At 43.3% G+C, this 23033-nt stretch overlaps 1 protein-coding gene across 2 annotated transcripts in view; it reads right to left on the bottom strand.

Annotated features, from left to right (window-relative positions):
* The window catches only part of TRPC7 (transient receptor potential cation channel subfamily C member 7), a gene marked incomplete at both ends in the record, with an annotated part of 187772 nt that overhangs the window by 57425 nt on the left and 107314 nt on the right, over positions 1 to 23033 (bottom strand). For both annotated transcript variants that reach the window (XM_083351734.1, XM_083351735.1), the window contains one exon: positions 14414 to 14578. In XM_083351734.1, coding sequence (XP_083207860.1) covers positions 14414 to 14578 — 165 coding nt within the window. The remainder of the gene's footprint in view (positions 1 to 14413; positions 14579 to 23033) is intronic.

Raw genomic sequence — 23033 nt, 5'->3', positions numbered from 1 at the left:
GCTCCTGAAGGAAAGGCAGAGTAGAAACCTAACACTTTATTGTATAACAAATTTCTGAAACCCGGGGAACTTATAACAAAGTTTTTTTATTATAAAAACTTTTTCCCTCTCTCCAAGATTTCCTGGATTATCTAGGAAATAAGCATCATTGCTTTTTTTCATATATTGTCATTATGCTTGATAAGGGGGGAAACAAGTTGTTATATCAAGAGCCCAATATTGTTTCAAGAATACCAGACTTTCTAAAAACCCAAGAAAGTTGGAAAAATATCTTTGCTCCCTATTATTTTTCTGAAAGACAATCACCAACTCTTTTAGATTTTATATTTTTAAGGCTCGATGTCAATTTGGACTTTGCTTGTGGTTAGATTTGTGAAATATGGATTTGGCTGATATGAAAACATCCCCTTCACTCCAAAATCCATTCCTGAAATGGATTTATTGTTAAATTACATCCGAAGTGGAAAACAAAAAACAGTAGAAAATTAAGAGGTGGTTTTTTTCCCTGCTCATGCTTTTCTCTCTCAAATCCTTTTTCCAGGGCATTTTCCCTTTAGCCCAACTTAAATACTATGCCAGAATCGTGACTGCTTGAAAGAAAGAGACAAAAAAAATATGAGATATGAATATGAGACAGCAGTGTGCAGCTGCCGCCAAAAAAAACTAATACAACCCTGGGCTGTATAAGAAGAGGCATAGAATCAAGATCACGTGAAGTATTAGTACCGCTTTATAAATATTTAATAAGACCATACCTGGAATACTGCATCCAGTTTTGGTCACCACATTACAAAAAAGATACTGACATTTTGGAAAAAGTGCAAAGAAGAGCAAATAAGATGATTAAAGGCCTGGAACCTAAAACATATGAAGAACATATGAAGAATATAGGGAACGGTTGCTGGAATTGGGTATGTGTAGTTTAATGAAGAGAAGGGTGAGGGGTGACATGATAGCAGTGTTCCAATATCTCAGGGGCTACCACAAAGAAGAGGAAGTCAAGCTATTCTCCAAAGCACCTGAAAGCAGGACAAGAAGCAACGGATGGAAACTAGTCAAGGAGAGAAGCAACCTAGAACTAAGGAGAAACTTCCTGACAGTTAGAACAACTAACCAGTGGAACAACCTGCCTCCAGAGGTGGTGAATGCTCCAACACTGGAGGTTTTTAAGAAGAGACTGGACAGCCATTTGCCTGAAATGGTATAGGGTTTCCTGCCTGAGCAGGGGGTTGGACTAGATGACCTCCAAGGTCCCTTCTAACTTTATTATTATTATTATTATTATTATTATTATTATTATTATTATTATTATTATTATTATTATTATTATTATTATTATTATTTAATTATTATTTGCAGGAATTGGTTATGGCCAGTGTAGAGAAAGAAAGGACTAGAGGGACATATTAGCAATCCCTTCCAAGGTTTCTTCCAGCTCTATTCTGATTGATTGAAAGTCTGAAATTCAATTTGTCTAATGCTTGCTTAGCAAGTTCACAGTGTCAGTATGGCACTTTGCATCTTCATATAACAAGAAAATATATGCTTGGATATTCTCAGATTATTTACAGAAAGAGATGTTAAGAAAAGTTTAGAAAACATGAACAATATACACAGACTGCTTGAATTTGATAAGGGAACAATTGTCCACTTCCGCTCAAAGAAATGCACAACATATATTTCAAGTATTCTTCATCACTCTATAAGTAAAATCTCACACTTATCCTGCTAGATGTGTTGGCTTAACAAAACTTTGTAAAACAATAATAAAAAACCCCTGCTATAATAATTAAGAGAAGAAACTGGGATGATGATAGAAGATAAACACCCATATTTTTTCATAACATACAGGCAATGTGGTTTTTAAAATATTTTTTTTTAAAGAATTGAAATGAATATTTTTCAATTTTTGTATATTCAGAATCTAACTGAAACCTTATATATAAAAAAATTTACACAAATATGAGCTGTCACCGGTGTGACTAATGCCTGTCGATGGCCTTCAAGATAGGCTGACACAGGAGGTAAAGATTTGTCCCATGTTTGGGGCCTAGCAAGGTAATCTAAGAGTTAACAAGCATTTGTCATATATCTCCCCTTGCTTCTCTGCTAGCAAAGGGAGAGAGATCCTGTGGCTCAAGGTAAAAACAACTGCCTAATGTGCAATCAGCCCAGGTTCGAATCTCAGAAGGGTATGGCTGACTGATGAAAACTAATAAGTTTGAAATGCATATTAGTCTCCCTTAATTCTTTGTTAGCAATTTAAAAAATTTACACAAATATGAGCTGTCACCGGTGTGACTAATGCCTGTCGATGGCCTTCAAGATAGGCTGACACAGGAGATAAAGATTTGTCCCATGTTTGGGGCCTAGCAAGGTAATCTAAGAGTTAACAAGCATTTGTCATATATATATATATATATATATATATATATATATATATATATATATATATATATATATATATATATATATATATATATATATATGTTTTCTGAGGTTTTCGCGGGTGCCTGTATGTGGATCCTTGGTTTTTCGGGTTTTTCCCCGCGTAGAACTAAAGGTGTAGGCGCAACGTTTCAACGAAATCCCATCCGTCATCATCAGGCTAGTGGTTTCTGCTTCCTTCTTCTCCCAGAAGAAGGAAGCAGAAACCACTAGCCTGATGATGACGGATGGGATTTCGTCGAAACGTTGCGCCTACACCTTTAGTTCTACGCGGGGAAAAACCCGAAAAACCAAGGATCCATATATATATATATATATATATATATATATATATATATATATATATATATATGCAGGAATTTTCCAAGACTGCTTTCTTTCAAGTGGGTAAAACTATTGGGGAGTATAAGACTAACATCCAGATGTTTCATAGCTTGTCCAGCAAGATCATGAGTTAAATGATCCCTGCTTGTTCTATGCATCAGCATTCAGCTGGATTAAACACAGACATGTCAAACTCACGATGTCACGAGACATCACGTGACATATCGGAGCTTTCTCACCATTGCCAGTAATGGGGTGGGTGCGGTTTCTTCATGACGTGTCCGGCCTGTGGCCCAGCAGTTTGACACCCCTGGATTAAAGCATACTGGGGGTAAACCATCTTCCTATACTTTTGTGATCTCTTAACCCAGCCACAAATGAGATCAGTTTGGGTAAATTATTCTCCAATCCATAGATAAGCTACCTCAGTATATTTGATAAGTTATTATCCAATTAACCATCCAATAATTATCCAACTGGGTACTTGTGCTACCTGCAAACTCTTACCAAAAGCTAGATAAGCCAAAACAGGAACATTCATATCTAATCCAGCAAGGAGTGAGATTTTTTTTTTTAAAAAAGAAAAGAATCAAGGGACATCAAAACTAATACTTTGATGTCTCAAAAATTCCTATGCAGCCCCAATTGGCTAACAGTTACTTAGTGAGGTAGGAAGGACAGGAAGTGAGTTGTGCTGTCAGGGATCTTGTAAGAGCAATTGTCTCCATCTTTCCACTTGACATTTGTGGCTACGGTACATAAGAAAGCAAAAACACTCTCTCAAAAGTAATGTTCTTTCCTTCAAACAGTGCAGAAATGAAATACAATGTGTGTTTTAATATTATTTTCTAATATTGATAAAAGTTGCTTATGTGCCTATCTCAGAAATGAAACATTTATGGATTGGGCTACTAAATTAACAGAAACGTAACCTGCCTTCAGCAGTGAGATTAGAAGCACATTCAATGTTATTGGGGGAAAAAAATCTTGACTGAACATAGAAGCAAATGATTTTTTTTTAATAAAATTTCTTTTCTCTGCCGATGTCAAAATTTCAGATTCAATCAACATTGCATAAATATTTTATTTCCAAGCATTCCCTGGAATGATAGCTTTCAAAGCGTCATTTCAAAATGTCATTGATAGCTGTAAATAGTGCAGATTTTTAGAATTTTTGAGTCACACTGAGAGAAGAAGAGACAGTGAAAGAGAGATTAACTTGAAGATGTCGATGCTTCAGCTGAAATGTTTTCAACATCCTTTCCAAAAATTGGAAGATTGTTATTTCCAAGTTCCTGATTTTTAAAGCGGGAGTGGGGTTGGAGAAACGCATCACCTGTGTACTTGATTAGCATTGTTGCCAGACAGGGAAATTGATGGCAGAGGTAAAATTCTAGAAAAGCAACATACCATATCTGGAGTAGACCAAGTTGGGGAAATATATTTTGGAATTTTATAAACCCTCCCAACTGCTCTCTAAAATATAATGCATGAAGCAATAAAAATAAATAAAAAAAAACTTTAAAAAGCAATAAAGGGAAAGGGAAAGGTTTCCCCTGTCCAGTCATGTCCAACTTTAGGGGCAGGGCGCTTCTATTTTTCCTAGCCAAGGGAGCCAGCATTATCTGAAGACACTTCGGTTGCCACGGGGCCAGCATGACTCCACACCAAGGCACAAAGAACGCTGTTACCTTCCCACCAAATTGGTACCTATTAATCCAGTGGCTTTGGCATGCTAGATGGGCAGGAGCTGGGGCAAGTAATGGGAGCTCACCCTGTCTTGCAGCCCTTGGGTCTCAAACCTGGGCGGTCAGCTTGCCATCTGAGCTTGCTGAGCCATCTTCTGAGCCATCACGACCCTTAAAAAGCAATAATAAAGAAGTAATCCAGATCTCATCTGATAGTGTGGGAAGAATGGTTGTGAACTGAGTGTGCCAGAAAGTGAAGGAAAGTCTTCTTCTAGTCTAGTGGTAGGTGCTACAGCATCAAGAAAGGCCCAGAGAACTGTGCTGAGCTTGAATATATAACAATAGGGGCATTATTCTCTTTTAAAAGCAGGATTACTAGTATCCAAAGTCAGAGCTAAGCCATTCAAGAAGAGCATTTGGAAACATCTCTACCGCCTGGATTAAAGGCTAGAATTCAAATTTTATATCATACTGCATGTAGTTTATTCACTGATAGACCCAGTATCCAGTTAGGTTTTAAAAGTTAGGCTGTGGGAAGCAAAGTCTTAATGAATGACAAATAGAAGAAGATGTGTTTTTCTGGTGGTAGCATTTCCCCCTGTCCAAAAGAAAGAAAATCAACTTTACTTACTTTCAGAAATACCAGCTGCTTAGGAGGAACTTTCAAAAGAATTAAATGTCACTCAATGTCAGTTCAAAAGCCTGATGGTGTCTGTGAGGATGGCTTTTTAATGTGTTCAAAGGTTATTACAGCTTCCCCTTAACTAGCCCCAGCTTTGAAGGATGATGAAGCTTTGGTCAAATCATTCCTTTGAAGCAGATTCACGCTTCAAAGTAAGGAAAGCAATTCAGCTACTTTCAAAGAATTCTGCAGCCTTTCTAAGCATTTTGCAAATTCTTGGGTGAAATCTGATATTTAAAATCTGCATGATTTAGTAGCCCAAGATGAATCTCTAAACAATCCAGAAGATGATGCCAGACTAACAAGCACAGAACTAAACATTTACTATTTTTAACAAGGAGCAGCAAGGCTATGCATATTCCATTTTCCTGTCAGCTTCTTTCTTTGTGGCATGCCTATGCCTCTGCATTTCTGCCAGCCTGCCTCTGCTAGCTAACCAATACTATCAGCAAGCTGATGATGTTTATCCTAAGCATGTTTAAACTCAGCTACTGATGAATTACCTCAGCTGAAAGTTGGTTCTAAGCTTCCACTACTCTTTCTGTGAAGTAATACTTTCCGAGTTTCTTTTGAATTTCCTCTTACCTCTTTTTGTTACCTTTTTTAAACCTCTTACTGCAGTTTATTTTTTTTTCATTTTAAACCATTAAACATTAATATAAACCAATTAATATAATTGTGAATTCGTTTAAGACAATCTAAGCTCTTTGGCAGACAATATGGAGGCTGCTATACCACCCAGATCACATCCCTGCTACCTCTGCCTTAAAAGAGATGCACCAGGAATATATATATATATATATATATATATATATATATATATATATATATATATATATATATATATATATATATATGGATCCTTGGTTTTTCGGGTTTTTCCCCACGTAGAACTAGAGGTGTAGGCGCAACGTTTCGACGGAATCCCATTCCGTCGAAACGTTGCACCTACACCTCTAGTTCTACGGGGGGAAAAACCCGAAAAACCAAGGATCCACATACAGGCACCCGCGAAAACCTCAGAAAACATATATATATCTGGAAGTCCATTGTGGGCCTCAGAGGCCCAGGCCTACATCCACGTAGAGAACCAGATGTTCAGAACACACCCCCTCTGGCAGTTTAAAAAAGAGGAACAAACAGCCACATGCTTCTCCCAGAAGAAGGAAGCTAAAGCCTGATGATGACGGATGGGATTCCGTCGAAACGTTGCGCCTACACCTCTAGTTCTACGGGGGGAAAAACCCGAAAAACCAAGGATCCACATACAGGCACCCGCGAAAACCTCAGAAAACATATATATATCTGGAAGTCCATTGTGGGCCTCAGAGGCCCAGGCCTACATCCACGTAGAGAACCAGATGTTCAGAACACACCCCCTCTGGCAGTTTAAAAAATAGGAACAAACAGCCACATGCTTCTCCCAGAAGAAGGAAGCTAAAGCCTGATGATGACGGATGGGATTCCGTCGAAACGTTGAGCCTACACCTCTAGTTCTACGGGGGGAAAAACCCGAAAAACCAAGGATCCACATACAGGCACCCGCGAAAACCTCAGAAAACATATATATATCTGGAAGTCCATTGTGGGCCTCAGAGGCCCAGGCCTACATCCACGTAGAGAACCAGATGTTCAGAACACACCCCCTCTGGCAGTTTAAAAAAGAGGAACAAACAGCCACATGCTTCTCCCAGAAGAAGGAAGCTAAAGCCTGATGATGACGGATGGGATTCCGTCGAAACGTTGAGCCTACACCTCTAGTTCTACGGGGGGAAAAACCCGAAAAACCAAGGATCCACATACAGGCACCCGCGAAAACCTCAGAAAACATATATATATCTGGAAGTCCATTGTGGGCCTCAGAGGCCCAGGCCTACATCCACGTAGAGAACCAGATGTTCAGAACACACCCCCTCTGGCAGTTTAAAAAAGAGGAACAAACAGCCACATGCTTCTCCCAGAAGAAGGAAGCTAAAGCCTGATGATGACAGATGGGATTCCGTCGAAACGTTGCGCCTACACCTCTAGTTCTACGGGGGAAAAACCCGAAAAACCAAGGATCCACATACAGGCACCCGCGAAAACCTCAGAAAACATATATATATCTGGAAGTCCATTGTCGGCCTCAGAGGCCCAGGCCTACATCCACGTAGAGAACCAGATGTTCAGAACACACCCCCTCTGGCAGTTTAAAAAAGAGGAACAAACAGCCACATGCTTCTCCCAGAAGAAGGAAGCTAAAGCCTGATGATGACGGATGGGATTCCGTCAAAACGTCGCACCTACACCTTTAGTTCTACGCAGGGAAAAACCCGAAAAACCAAGGATCCACATACAGGCACCCGCGAAAACCTCAGAAAACAAATATCTTACCTCTACGGGGAGGAAATCTACCAGCTAACCAAGACCTACGAAAAACTCGAAGTACGAAGAGCTTCCATTCTGTGTGACCTCACATTCCTACGCAACTGCCGAGATCAAAATTTAATCCCCACATCCTTCCAATTGAAATTCCACTCCAACTCTGCAGCCATCAAACGCATCCTGATAAGAACAGAACTGGCCCTAATCAGAAATGAATTCCACACAAAAAGATTCCTCCTGGACCGAATCAACAGAGACCTCCTCACACTTCACCTCAAACTCAGCAACAAGATCCACCCCACACTTTGGGACAAATTCAAACAAATCGCCGTCTGAAGAGCTGAAACAGAGACTGCCTACAAAACAGACACACACACCAATAAACTCCGAAGACTAAAGGAACGCCAGAAACAAACCCCTCCTCTCCCACAGCAACACATGAAACAAACTGTGCACAACATCTCAGATAGGATTCTCACCAAAGCCAAAACCAACGTCCTGTCTAAAGGATTTAATTTTGCAGACGCTCCCAAACACATTCCCACGGAAACCATTATATGCGGAGTTGAATCCAGCCTGACCAAAATTAACCCTGATGACGCCAACAAAATCAGACTCGAAGTTACCAACATCCTCTGCACCAGCAAACCACCCAAAAGCAACTTACCCAAAGAGGAACAGACAGCCCTACTTAACCTAAAAAATGACACCAGCATAATCATTCTGCCAGCAGACAAAGGCAACGCCACGGTGGTAATGAACTCATCTGACTACCATACCAAATTATCCAACCTACTCCGAGACTCCACATACAAACTCCTCAAGACAGATCCCACCACCTACCTGGAAAAAACCACAAAATCAAAAATAAAAGCCACCCCCATCAGTGAAGAGATCCAGAAAACAATCATTCCCAGAGAAAAATCATCCATATGTCCTAAGCTCTATGGTCTGCCCAAGATACACAAAGAAGGAACTCCACTCAGACCCATAGTCAGCTCCATAGGCTCACCTCTACAAAATCTAGCCAAATTTCTTGCCAAACAACTACAGCCTTATGCAAATTCCATCACCTCACACGTACAAAACTCATTCCAATTCATAGAGATCGTAAGTAAACTAAACTTACAGCCCTATGACCTACTTGTGAGCTTCGATGTTGTATCCCTCTTCACCCAAGTGCCAATCAAAGAAGCCTTGACAGCTATCCGAAATAAATACAACCCCCCAAAACACATCCTAGATCTGACCAACCACTGCCTATCTAACACATACTTCATCTACAATGGACAAAGATACAAACAAATGGAAGGAGCACCCATGGGATCACCCCTCTCACCTGTCATCGCAAACCTCTACATGGAACACTTTGAAACCCTCGCTCTAGAAAAATCCAACCACAAACCCAAACTCTGGCTCAGATACGTAGATGACACCTTCGTAACCTGGCCACATGGCAAAGAAAAACTGGATGACTTCCTCATACACCTCAATAGCCTACACCCCAAAATACAATTCACCATGGAAACAAAAGCTAACAATCAACTTCCCTTCCTTGATGTCTTAGTCTACAAGAAATCCAACGGCTCCCTAGGACACACTATCTACCATAAAAAAACACACACAAACCGCTATCTGAACGCACTCTCACACCACCACCCAGCACAGATCAACTCCGTAGCCAAGACACTCATCTCCAGAACAAAACACCTAGCTGACGAACAACACCTAAAAACCAAACTACACACTCTCACTAATGTACTAACAGCCAATGGATTCCAAAGAAACACGATTACCAACTTAATCCGAAGAGAGACACCCACAAAAACCCAAGACAGAGAACAAGAAAATGGCAAAGCCCTCCTCCCATACTTAAAAGGGACCACAGACAGAATCAGCAAGGTCCTCCAAAAACACAACATCAAAACAGCATTCTACACAGACAGAAAAATATCCACCATCCTAAGAAACCCCAAGGACATAATTGGGTTAGAAAACCAAGGAGTATACGAAATCCCATGCACCACCTGCCCCACCACATACATCGGACAGACCAACAGAAGAATAAGTGCACGCATTGAAGAGCACAAAAACTCACTCAGAAAGGGAGAACAAACTTCATCCCTGGTCCAACACTTTGAAGCCACGGGACATGAAATTGATTTTAAAAAAAACCAAAACTATCGCCAAAATTGAACATTTTAACAACAGAATAATCAGAGAAGCCATTGAGATAGAAAAACGCCCCCACAGCATGAATAAACGAGATGATACCTCTCGTCTACTAGCCATTTGGAAACCCGCCTTGATTGACAGACGAGGCCCAACCACCAAGAATGATACCAGACCCAAACTCATGATAACATCACATGACATCACCATCACACAACCATTCAAAAAGCAAATCCGAACCCACAACGATAAAGACACACAACCACAAAACAGAAACCCAACTACAGCTGCAACATCAGCCACTTTAAACCCCTCCAAACCACACAATAAGCAAACTGACACCCACTATAAAAACATGGCACCACCACAAACACGAAGCCGAACAAAAGCAGCACAACTCATCAGCTCAGGTCTGGAGCTGGCAGCTGAGACCAGCCCATCCACTCAGAACACCCCCCCACCCAATCAGAACACACCCACCATTCAAAACACACTCCCACCCAATCAGAACACACTTGGTCCCCTACCCAATCAGAGCACACCTCCACAGAACACACCCCCTCTGGCAGTTTAAAAAAGAGGAACAAACAGCCACATGCTTCTCCCAGAAGAAGGAAGCTAAAGCCTGATGATGACGGATGGGATTCCGTCGAAATGTCGCGCCTACACCTTTAGTTCTACGCAGGGAAAAACACGAAAAACCAAGGATCCACATATAAAATTATATGTAGATCTAGAGTCTCGGGTTTCTTCCCGCGTTCCTTTCATCTTCAGAAAGTTGTGCCGACGTTTCGACGAAATCCCATCCGTCGCCACAACTTTCTGAAGATGAAAGGAACGCGGGAAGAAACCCGAGACTCTAGATCTACACATACAGACACCCGCGAGAATCTACGAAAACATATATATATGTCTACTCGCCCTCAGGAGTTCCCTTCTCTCCTGGGTTCGTCCTGCCTTCAATACATCAAACCTCGATGACGGGCCCGACCATTGGGCCTCTGAGAGATGGCCAGGCAGGGTCAGGGGCCTCCATCACAAGACCAACAAGAGGCCCCTGGTTAAGTTTCTTGTTAAGTTTTTTGTCGGGTTAGGGAGGGGGGCGGGAAAAGAGTATGGCTGCTTGGGGAAGGCAGACCTTCCGGGTGCCATAACGCAGGCCAGGCTTACGACCATTCGCGATGGTGAGAAACGAGGACCAGTCGCCGACAATAACCGATGGCGTACTGACGAACATCCTATTCCCAGGATGGTGGGGAACGGCAGAAGGTGCACAAACAGAGGGCCGTATCGTCACCGGGAGTGTCATCTCCGCTCTGTACAAGCGGTGAGACGCTCCGACCCTCTGTACTTCCCCAGAGTACCCGGGAGCGAAGGTGTGCAGCCTCCTATGCTAAGGCTGGTCTACCTGAATGCCAGGTCCGTAGCTAACAAGGCACACCTTGTTCGTGACCTAGTGGAGAGCGAGCACGCGGACCTGGCTTGCATCACGGAAACCTGGCTGGGCCAAGAGGGTGGTGTCCCTCTGGTTGACCTCTGCCCACCAGGTTTCCAGGTGCTGCACCAGCCTCGGACCCATGGGAGGGGCGGGGGAGTGGCAGTTATCATCAGGGAATCCCTTAGCCCGCGAGAGATCACCGTCCCTCAGATGGTCGGGTGTGAGTCTCTCCTACTGAGATACGGCCCGGGGGCGCAGTTGGGCCTGCTGCTGGCATACCTACCACCTAATCGTGCAGCGGCAGCCCTGCCCGAGCTACTCGATGTCCTCTCAGGGTTGGTGGTTGAATTCCCAAGACTCATGGTCTTGGGCGACTTTAACCTACCGTCCCTGGGAGGATCGTCCGATCTGGCTCGGGAGTTCATGGCTTCCATGGCGGCCATGGACCTGTCGCAAATAATTTCTGGACCGACTCATGAGAGAGGCCACACCCCGGACTTGGTGTTCTTGTCTGGACGGTGGCGCGATGATTTCGGTGGGGGTGCCACGACTGTTATGCCCCTGTCATGGACCGATCATCACCTCGTGCGGCTAGACTTCCCCTTTGCCACCCCCCGCCGTGGGTGCACGGTGCCAACCAGATGGTACCGCCCTAGGCGCCTAATGGACCCTGATAGGTTCCAGGCAGCGCTTGGGGACGCACATGCACTCCCTGCTCACAGCTCGGCGGATGCCTTAGTGGAAGCCTGGGAGAAGGCAGCCATGGAGGCTCTGGACCGAGTTGTACCCTTGCGGCCTCTGACCCGGCGCAGATCCCAGCGAGCCCCATGGTTCACCGCGGAGCTCCGGGAAATGAAGCGTCGGAGATGGGGCCTAGAGAGCCGTTGGAGATCCAGTCGATCTGAATCCGACCGATTGCGATTAAGAATCCTCACCAGGTCTTATCTCGCTGCGATAAGGGTGGCAAAATCCAACTACTTTTCCACCCTCATCGCGTCCGCAGATAATCGCCCGGCCGCCTTGTTCAGGGTGACTCGCTCCCTACTGAACCAAGAGGTGAGGGAGGAACCCTTGCAGGGTCGAGCCGAGGAATTCGGTCAATATCTGCTGGATAAAATTGCTCAGATCCGAAACGGCCTGGACTCCAACTGGGCTGAGTTGGAAGAACAAGGCATGGACAGTCTTGTCGACATCATCTGGGAGGAATTTGATCCTGTGACTCCTAAGGAAGTGGACAGGATTATGAGGAGGTTGAGCTCCTCCACATGCTTACTGGACCCGTGCCTTTCCTGGCTGGCATATGCAGCTCGAGAGGGGACACGAGGCTGGTTCCTGGCGGTCATCTCCGCTTCTCTGAGTGAGGGTCACTTCCCCACAGCCTTGAAGGAGGCGGTGGTGAGACCTCTCCTCAAGAAGCCCACCTTGGACCCATCCTCATTGAATAACTTTCGTCCAGTCTCCAATCTTCGCTTCCTTGCGAAGGTTGTTGAGAGCGTGGTGGCGCACCAACTCCCTCAGATCCTGGATGAAGCGGTTTATCTAGACCCGTACCAATCGGGCTTCAGGCCGGGCTACAGCACGGAGACGGCATTGGTCGCTCTGATAAATGATCTCTGGAGAGCCCGGGACAGGGGCCATTCCTCTGTCCTAGTCTTATTAGACCTCTCGGCGGCTTTCGATACCATCGACCATGGTATCTTGCTGCGACGCCTCAGGGGACTGGGAGTGGGAGGCACGGTTCTGCGTTGGTTCTCCTCCTTTCTCCAGGGTCGCTCGCAGTCGGTGTTGGCAGGGGGACAGAGGTCGACCCCGAGGCCTCTCGCTTGCGGAGTCCCTCAGGGGTCGGTCCTCTCGCCTCTCCTGTTCAACATCTACATGAAACCGCTGGGCGAGATCATTCGCAGCTTTGGAGTAGGGTACCATCAGTATGCTGATGACACCCAGCTTTTCATCTCAACTCCAAACAACATCAGTGATGCCCTCGACGTGATGTCCCGCTGCCTGAAAGCGGTCCGGGAATGGATGGGGAGGAACAGGCTTCAACTGAACCCGGACAAGACTGAATGGCTGTACGTACCGGCAAGCCAGGATACTCAGAACATCCCATCCCTTAACATCGGGGACAAGTTACTACCCCCTGTTGATAGGGCCCGCAACCTGGGTGTCCTCCTTGACTCGCAGCTCTCCCTGGAAGATCACATAGGAGCTGTGACCAAGGGGGCCTTCTCCCGGGTTCGACTAGTTCGCCAATTACGGCCTTATCTGGACCTGGATGCCTTACGTACAGTCACCCATGCTCTTGTGACCTCTCGCCTAGACTACTGTAACGCTCTCTACTTGGGGCTGCCCTTGAGATCCACTTGGAAGCTTCAACTGGTGCAAAGTGCAGCGGCACGGACACTCTTGGGAGCCTCCCGATACTCCCATATCACACCTCTCCTCCGTGCGCTGCACTGGCTTCCAGTTGCCTTCCGTGTGAAGTTCAAGGTGCTAACAATGACATTCAAAGCCCTACATGGCATGGGTCCGGACTACCTACGGGAGCACCTTCTGCCAATGTCAGCACCCCACCGTCCTGTGCGCTCCCACAGAGAGGGCCTCCTCAGGGTGCCACTGCTCAAGGAATGTCGGCTGGTGGCCCCCAGGGGGAGGGCATTCTCAGTGGGTGCGCCAGCCCTCTGGAACAGCTTACCAACCGAAATCCGGATGGCCCCCGACCTCCGCACCTTCCGGTGCGAATTAAAAACTTACCTGTTCCAGCAGTCCGGCCTGGCCTGATAGCTCTAATTGGGGTCCCAGTTTGTATTTTACTATTGTTTGTTTTCACTATTGTTCATTCTGTATGCCTACCTTATTCTGTACACCGCCCCGAGTCCCTCGGGAGAAGGGCGGTTTATAAAAACAAATATATATATATATATATATATATATATATATATATATATATATATATATATATATATATATATATATATATATATATATGTATATGTATGTATATATGTCTCTCTAAAGAGTTTACCATCCCAGTTAATTTCATCTAATTTTACCCCCAAATAGAGCAGTTATAGATATTTTGATCTGTCTCCAAAATAGCCTACGGAAGAATATTTTTTAAATTGAATCTTGAAACTTCTCAAATTGAATCTAGGTTGTCTCAGATCTTGGCATGCAAGCCTAAATGCAAAACAATTTTCATTTGTGATTGAACTGAAGATCTTGTCATTTGCATCAAGTTGGGGAAATATCATATAGGTAAATAATGATAAACAAACATGCACCTTAACCAATCTGTACCTTACTGCAGGGAGCTATCCAGTATGCTATGGCGAGGAATGGAAGGCCTATGGAAACTCCGAAGACAGCCAAGAATTTCACAGCAATTGACTGCTGGCGTAAGCCTGAGAGGTTCTCATACCACATGGTGAGCAATTGTTGCTGACAGTTGGGATGGGCAACAAACTGCAAGAGGAAAATCAAGGTAAGGATTGCTTGAAAAGGAGAAGAATTGTGTAAGTAAGCAGTGCCCTCCCCCACCCTAGCCTCTGGAGTAGAGATAAGACAAATGGTTAATAGCCAAAATGATGGGATGAAAAAACAGACCTCATGAAAAATATTACGTTTCTCCAAAATGGGTGCAAACAAAATGCATAAACATTAGGTATCTTAAGGAAGGAAGGAAGGAAGGAAGGAAGGAAGGAAGGAAGGAAGGAAGGAAGGAAGGAAGGAAGGAAGGAAGGATTCTAAGCATTCAGTCCTCCTGTCAATGGAGACTTACTTCTTCAGCTCTACATGTCAATAACTTGAGCATTTTAAATTGCCATCTCATACCATGTTCCCATCTAAGATATTAAGTAGAGTACGTAATTTAAGTAATTTTCTATAGATTTCATTCCCAAATGCATCTGGCTGTCTATTCTTGACTCAAACTTTCTTAATTATCTTCATCTAAAGTGTTCATTGTGTAACTTAGCATTATGAAACCAAATTGCCGTTGTTTTCTTGGATACAATCACAAATCTAAATATATGCCTGATTCTGTGACCTGCCTGTATACATGTTAACAACAACAACAAGAAAGTCAAAATAATACAATAGAGAAAAATGGCAGTACAAATATAAAATTAGTACTATCAATGATAATAGCAGTAATAAGATAATGTATATTCAAAACTAGAACAATAGTGCAACATGCTTTTTAAAAAAATGCTTGAAATAATAAAAAATGGTATTTATCTAGTGCTAACATGCCTTGATAACGTGGAGGCTGCCCATGAAGACTCTTTGACAGTTTTAGCTGATCCAGAATGTGGTTATGTGAGCCATTGTGGGCATGCTATTGTGTGTCCATGTACCACCTCTGCTACACAATCTGCACTGTGCACCATTAGAAATCCAACTACAATCCAAGGTGCTGCTTGTCTCCTGTAAAGATTCTAATGGAGAATAGAATAGAATAGAATAGAATAGAATAGAATAGAATAGAATAGAATAGAATAGAATAGAATAGAATAGAATAGAATAGAATAGAATAGAATAGAATAGAATAGAATAGAATAGCAGAGTTGGATGGACCTTGGAGGTCTTCTAGTCCAACCCCCTGCTTAGGCAGGAAACCTCTACCATTTCAGACAAATGATTGTCCAATCTCTACTTAAAATCTTCCAGTGTTGGAACATTCACAACTTCTGGAGGCAGGTTGTTCCACTGATTAATTGTTCCAACTGTCAGGAAATTTCTTCTTAGTTCTAGGTTGCTTCGCTCCTTGATTATTTTTCATCCATTGCTTCTTGTCCTGCCTTCAGGTGCTTTGGAGAATAGCTTGACTCCCTCTTCTTTGTGGCAACCCACTGCTATCATGTCACCCCTCGTCCTTCTCTTCATTAAACTAGACATACCCAATTCTAGCAACCGTTCCTTATATGTTTTAGCCTCCAGTCCCATGATCATCTTTGTTGCTCTTCTCTGCACTTTTCCTAGAGTCTTAACATCTTTTTATCATTGTGATGACCAAAACTAGCATAAGGGTCTGTTATCTGTAGGACCATCTTACTCCTATGATCTCTGGCCCTCCTGCAATAGGTAGACTCAGCATTGGTTCAGATCATATCTCTCTAGCAAAGCCATGTTATCCATTGGATCATCTGCTGCTGGAATAGCATCTTCCCAAAGATCTGAGCAGATCTGAGTCCTAGCCCTGCTCTCTTTTAGATGAACCCTAAAATCTGTCTTTTTCCCTAGTAGTTGGGTTACGATGAGGTATAGATTCAATGTGCATATGATTTTGATTGACTTTTTATGTTTGGAATCTGTATGAAGTCATTCCAAGTGGGTGGCCTTCAAATGTGATAAATAAATAAAGAAAACAAATAAATATTGACAAAGAATAGGTGGAAGCTAATTGTTGGTTGAATTATCCTTAGGAGATAGCAGTGTTTTGGATTTCCCAGTTGATGTGTTAAGTGTAAATAGACCACAGGTGTACAGCAAAATCTGATGGCCCACAAAAAAATGATCATCAGACCATGAGAGTAAAGCACATAGAAGAGATATTTAGCATTTTTAAAAGAAAAACATATGCAGATAGACTTCAGCTTACAACCATTCATTTAGAAACCATTCAGAGTTACAACAGCACTGAAAAAAAGTGATTTACTACTGTTTTTTGCACTTACAGCCATTGATCACAGTCATGTAATCAAGATTTGGGCACTTAGCAACTGGCATATATTTATGATATTTGCAACATCCTGGAATCATGTGATTGTCATCTGTAACATTCCCAGATGACTTCTGACAAAGCCAATGATTTCTGGTCAGAATGGTTATATATTGTTTGTAATACCTGTCTGCCAATAGTAATTTTGGAAAATGGGATTGAGAAGGAGTCCCTGTGGATTTTACTCCATTAGTCATTACTGACTATATGGGGTAGTGCTCATCTCCATTTCCACAGTTAAGTGGCTAGCATGATGTCACGAAGTGCTGTTTTTACTGAAGTGGTACCTACTTATCTCGTCTCATCCTCCTAGGTGGGCAGGAGCTAAGCAAAGACAGGTTTTTATCCCATTGCAAAATGATCGGTATTGTCTGTTTGCAAATAGTAACTTTGGAGAAAGGGATCCAGAAGTGCTACTTAATTTATGTCCTGCATTTGAGCTTCCAATGACATGAGGCATCTGGCTGGCCAATTTGAGAATGGAATGCTGGAAGAGAAGGACTTTTAGTTTGATCTGCTTGTGTTCTCAGATACTTAATTGTTTGGTATCAACCTATGGCTTCCTAATGATAAAATTACAGCAGCTTCACAATGGAATTTTATTCCCTAAGATAAAAGCATCTCTCTTTGCATGATTTCCCATAAAGTGACTGATTCCCAACACAGCATATAATGTTCTCCTGATTGTTAATCATCTTTCAACAAGATTAAAGATAAAGATAATGAAAAGCAGAGATAAAGGAAGTGTTATTATCATAGTTTATTGTATGTGTGGGAAATGAAAGGAGATTAAGGCTCTTCAAGAGGCAAGAAAATAAAAAGAAAAGCTGAAAGAAAAGTGCAGAAAGGCAAAATCCCCTGGGATGGTATGACGCATCACCACATAAATGATTTGGAGTGAAGAAAGGGATTCTGAATATTTGGGAAAGAAGCAGTTTGATGCTGTGAATTGATTGCAGAGGTGTTGACTATAGTAAATCCATTGCTAATAAATAAAACAATAATATTTATGTATTTTTGCACTGCATGGCCATTAAGGGAGTTTTGGATATTGATTTCAAAGTCACAATGATAAGTTATCTTAGAAGAAGACATTGTTGTAATTACACAATGAAAGGGCAGATGGTGGCTTTTTCCCACAGCTAACTTTTCCTATAACACTAGGCTTAAAATGTGAGCAGATTCTCCTGGCTGAGAAATACTGCCATGGTCCTGGCTGAGAATTTATTCTCAGGCAAGGAAGATCATCAAAATATGGCACTACAGGAATCACAAAGAGCCCTCATCCAAGAAACAATGGGGAGGTAATCAAAGTCCACCAATCTTGACCTTAGTCATTGTGATTCAGACTTTAAATTGAAGAATGTCCACCCATTCTGCAAGAAGATCACCAAACTCAGACACCTGGTCAATGACTCAACCTACTCAATCAATTCCTCAGAACAATTTCTCCAATGCATCAAGCACACCAAGATCAACAAGCAAGAAATTATGGTCTTCTTCTTCACCTTGATTGACATTGACCAGACTAAACAAACCATATGCCACCTGCTCACCAAACACCCTACCAACAAAGATGATGACATTACAGAACACTCCATGTCCATAGAAATCATCATGAAACTCCACGATCTGTGCCTCAATACTTACTTCAAGTTCAACAGGAAATGTACAAGCAAGTAAAGGATACCTCGATGGAATCACCCATATCAGGCCTTATAGCAGAAGCAGTCATGCAATGACTCAAATCCATAGATCAACCCACCATCCAACCAAAATTCTAGACATGCTACATTGATGACAACTTTGTCATCATAAAATGCTCCCTATTGAAGAAACACACCATCTACTCAATAACATATTGCCTGGGATCAAATTTACAAGTGAAGAGGAAACAGACAACAGTCTCCCATTCCTCAACATTGACATAAGGATACTGGACAATGAAGAACTGGAAAGCCACATCTACTGCAAACCTACGCACACATGACAGATGCTCAGCTTCACAAGCAACCTCCCCACTGCAGCACCATAACACTAAGAAAAGCAGAAGAGAAATGGTTGCTTGACTTCTTTGTCCATAATGGCTATCCAAAAAACTTCATATTCCGAAGCACAGCACCCAAACTACACCACACTACACAGCTGACTGCCATGCAGAAACTAACCCTTGTTGTTGTTAGCTGCGAAGTCATGTCCGACCCATCGTGACCCTATGGACAATGTTCCTCCAGGCCTTCCTGTCCTCTACCATCTTCTGGAGTCCTTTTAAGCTCACGCCTACTGCTTCAGTGACTCCATCCAGCCACCTCATTCTCTGTTGTCCCCTTCTTCTATTGCCCTCAATCTTTTCCAGTATTAGGCTCTTCTCCAGTGAGTCCTTCCTTCTCATTAGGTGGCCAAACTATTTGAGTTTCAACTTCAGGATCTGGCCTTCTAAAGAACAGTCAGGGTTGATCTCCTCTAGGACTGACCGGTTTGATGGCCTTGTAGTCCGTCTTCTCCAGCACCATAGTTCAAAGGCCTCAATTCTTTGGCACTCAGCCATTCTTATGGTCCAACTTTCACAGCCATACATTGCAACTGGGAAGACCATAGTCTTCACTATATGCACTTTTGTTGACAGGGTGATGTCTCTGCTTTTTAGTGTGCTGTCTAGATTTGCCATGGCTTTCCTCCCCAGGAGCAAGCATCTTTTAATTTCTTGGCTACAGTCCCCATCTGCAGTGATCTTGGAGCCCGGGAAAATAAAATCTGTCACTACCTCCATTTCTTCCCCATCTATTTGCCAGGAATTGAGAGGGCCGGATGCCATGATCTTGGTTTTCTTAATGTTAAATTTCAACCCAAGTTTTGCACTCTCCTTCTTCACCCACAACAAGAGGCTCTTTAGTTCTTCTTCACTTTCTGCCATTAGAGTGGTATTATCTGCATATCTTAGGTTGTTGATATTTTTCCTGGCAATCTTAATTCCAACTTTTGATTCATCTAGCCCTGCCTTACTCATGATGTGCTCTGCATATAAGTTAAATAGGCAGGGCAACAGTATACAGCCTTGCCGGACTCCTTTCCCAATTTTGAACCAATCAGTGGTTCCATGTCCAGTTCTCACTGTTGCTTCTTGGCCCACATATAGGTTTCTCAAACTAACCCTACCATACTCAAAAGGGGTGTTGGAAATGACAGCCAGAATTCTCCAATCCCTAGGAATAGCAATAGCCCACAAACCCACAGCACCAAAGACAAGATACAGAAGGATGAAAGAAACAATGCAATATGCAAAATCAACTGTAACAATTGCAACCAATTCTACATGGGACAAACAACACATCAATTAAAAACCAGGATCTACAAACACTGGCTGGCAATCAAATGCCCTGATCCCAAATCCTTCATCTCTACACACGCTGACGCCAAACAGCACCAGTTTGATTGGAGCAGCACTAATATCATCGGCCATGCTGCCACCCACCACACTCGGGAGTTCAAGGAAGCCTGGCACTCCACAAGCAATTCCATCAATAGACACATTGAACTACAACCAGCCTACGAACCCCTCAGAATCCAAATCAACCAGACAGCCAACCAGAGCACTGACCCTCAACCAACCCATGCAAGCCCCTCACCCCCAGTTCTCCTTCCAATGACCCTGTCCTGATGTAATCTCCTCATCACAAGACCCACCACAAGTCTCTCTCTGATGACTCACACATGACCTATCACAAGACCCTCACTTGACACACCCATACCTGAAGTCCTTATAAACAGAAGAACACTTACACAGACTTCCCCTAAATGCTGCTGAAGACTATCCTGGTAATGAAACATTTGGAAACCAACCCACAAGCTCAGAGAATGAACCTTCACCCTCATCCTACACTCAACCTACAGATATTCACCACTATTGCAATATCACTATTAAAATAATAAACCTTTATTGTCAAAGTACAACATGTGTACATTGAGATTAGCTGAGCCTCCCCCTGTGCTCTCTCCCCCCAACACACAGTGACAACAAACCCTCCATCCCACCACACTATGTGAACCAACTACACCACACACCGGCCTCCCAAGTCAACTCTGCATAAGATTCAAGGTACTAGTCATGGTGTTTAAAGCCCTACATGGCAGGGGTCCGGAGTACCTCAGGGAACACCTGCTGCCGGCGTCAACTTCCCTCCGCCCTGTGCGTTCCCACAGAGAGGGCCTCCTCAGGGTGCCACCGGTCAGAGAATGTAGATTGGTGGCCCCGAGGGGGAGGTCTTTCTCTGTGGGCGCCCCGGAGCTATGGAACCAGTTACCGGTTGAGCTCCGGACGGCGCCCGATCTTCGCTCCTTTCGCCGCGATCTGAAAACATACCTGTTCGAACAAGCCGGCCTGGCCTGAGGGGGGATTGGTGGGGTTTTTACTATCATTTTATTGGGGTTTTATTAATGTATTTATTGTTTTTTATGGGCATGTATTTAATTACTTTTTAATTTTTGTAGCTTTGTGTTTTATTCTTGCCCTGTACACCGGCCTGAGTCCTTCGGGAGAAGGGCGGTATAGAAATATTAATAAATTAAATTATATCCCATTTAAAAGCCTAACAGCCCACGGATAAAAGCTGTTCTTCAGGCTGTTGGTACGGCTGGCTATATTCCTATATCTCCTACCGGATGGTAGGAGAGTAAAGAGATACCGTCCAGGGTGTGAGTCATCCCTGAGAATCTTCCTCACTCTTCCAAGGCAACGAGCCCTGGCAATGTCATCCAGTGGTGTCAGGGAACAGCCCACAATGTCTTGTGCTGTGCTCACTACCCTCTGTAATACTTTCCTATCCGCGGCTGTCAGACTGGCATACCAAACCATAATACCATACGAGAGGACGCTCTCTATGGTAGACCGGTAAAAGAGGGTCATTAGCTGTTGTTCTACCCTGTTCTTCCGCAAGATCCTAAGAAAGTGAAGCCTCTGTTGGGCCTTTCTAGCCACCTGGGTTGTGTTAACTTTCCAGGTCAGATCTTCACAGAGGTAGACTCCCAGAAATTTAAAGGAGGGAACTCTCTCTACACAGTCCTCCCCAATGTAAAGTGGGGCAGGTTCCTCTTTTTTTCTCCGGAAGTCTAACACCATCTCTTTCGTCTATTACCCAGGTAGAGAGCCAGACAGTGTGGTATAGGAGTGGAAGCAGAAATTTATTTATTTATTTATTTATTTGATTTGTATACCGCCCTTCTCCCTAAGGACTCAGGGCGGTGAACAGTGACATAAATAACAGAATGCACAAATACAGATATTGAAAACAAATTAAACCCTAATTTTGCCCAAATGCAGAAGATAGTTATCTTAAAACAATAATTAAAACAGAACCCGTCAGACCAGACCGGATTGCTCAAACAGATATGTTTTTAGGTCGTGTCAGAAGGAGCGAAGGTCGGGAGCCATCCGGAGCTCAACCGGTAAACGGTTCCATAGGTCAGGCGCGCTCACAGAGAACGCCCTCCCTCTGGGAGCCACCAGACGGCATTCTCTGAACGACGGAAGCCTTAGGAGGCCCTCTCTGTGGGAGCGCACTGAACAGAGGGACGTTGATGCTGGCAGCAGGTGATTCCTAAGGTACTCCGGACCCATGCCATGTAGGGCATTGAAAACCATTACCAGCACCTTGAATCTTACCCGGAGGACAACTGGGAGCCAATGCAGCTCACGGAGTAGAGGTGTAACATGGGAGTATCGGGAGACTCCCAACACAACTCTCACGGCTGCATTCTGTACCAGTTGGAGCCTCCGAGTGGTCCTCAATGTTTTTGTTATATGGATCAGATCAAATTCAGATCAAATATTATTACAGTCCTAAGGCCAAAAACAAAATATTGAAAAAAGAGGTATTACACACACACACACACACACACACACACACACACACACACACACACACATTAGTGAGAAACAGCTAGCATAACCAGCTCTATTTAAAGAACAACATTGTGCTGGAAAGTTTGAATGATTAGTGACAATTGTATTTGGCTGAGATTGACAACTTCCAATATTTGTGGTAGGCTCAGTCTTCCAATATTGCAAGCCTTGCACTTTGGCCTAAAATATACCATAAGCACTTCATATTAAGTCTTTGCTGTGAAGATTTCTACAAAACCTGAACCCTTGCTAAATTGTGATGTCAAACATTATCCTGCTCTATTAGTTACCAGTAAGAA

The sequence above is a fragment of the Vipera ursinii genome (assembly GCF_947247035.1).
Source record: "Vipera ursinii genome assembly, chromosome: 2".
NCBI lineage: Eukaryota > Metazoa > Chordata > Lepidosauria > Squamata > Viperidae > Vipera > Vipera ursinii.
The sequence above is the reverse complement of the archived record's forward strand: the minus strand, read 5'-3'. Positions and strand labels throughout refer to the sequence as shown.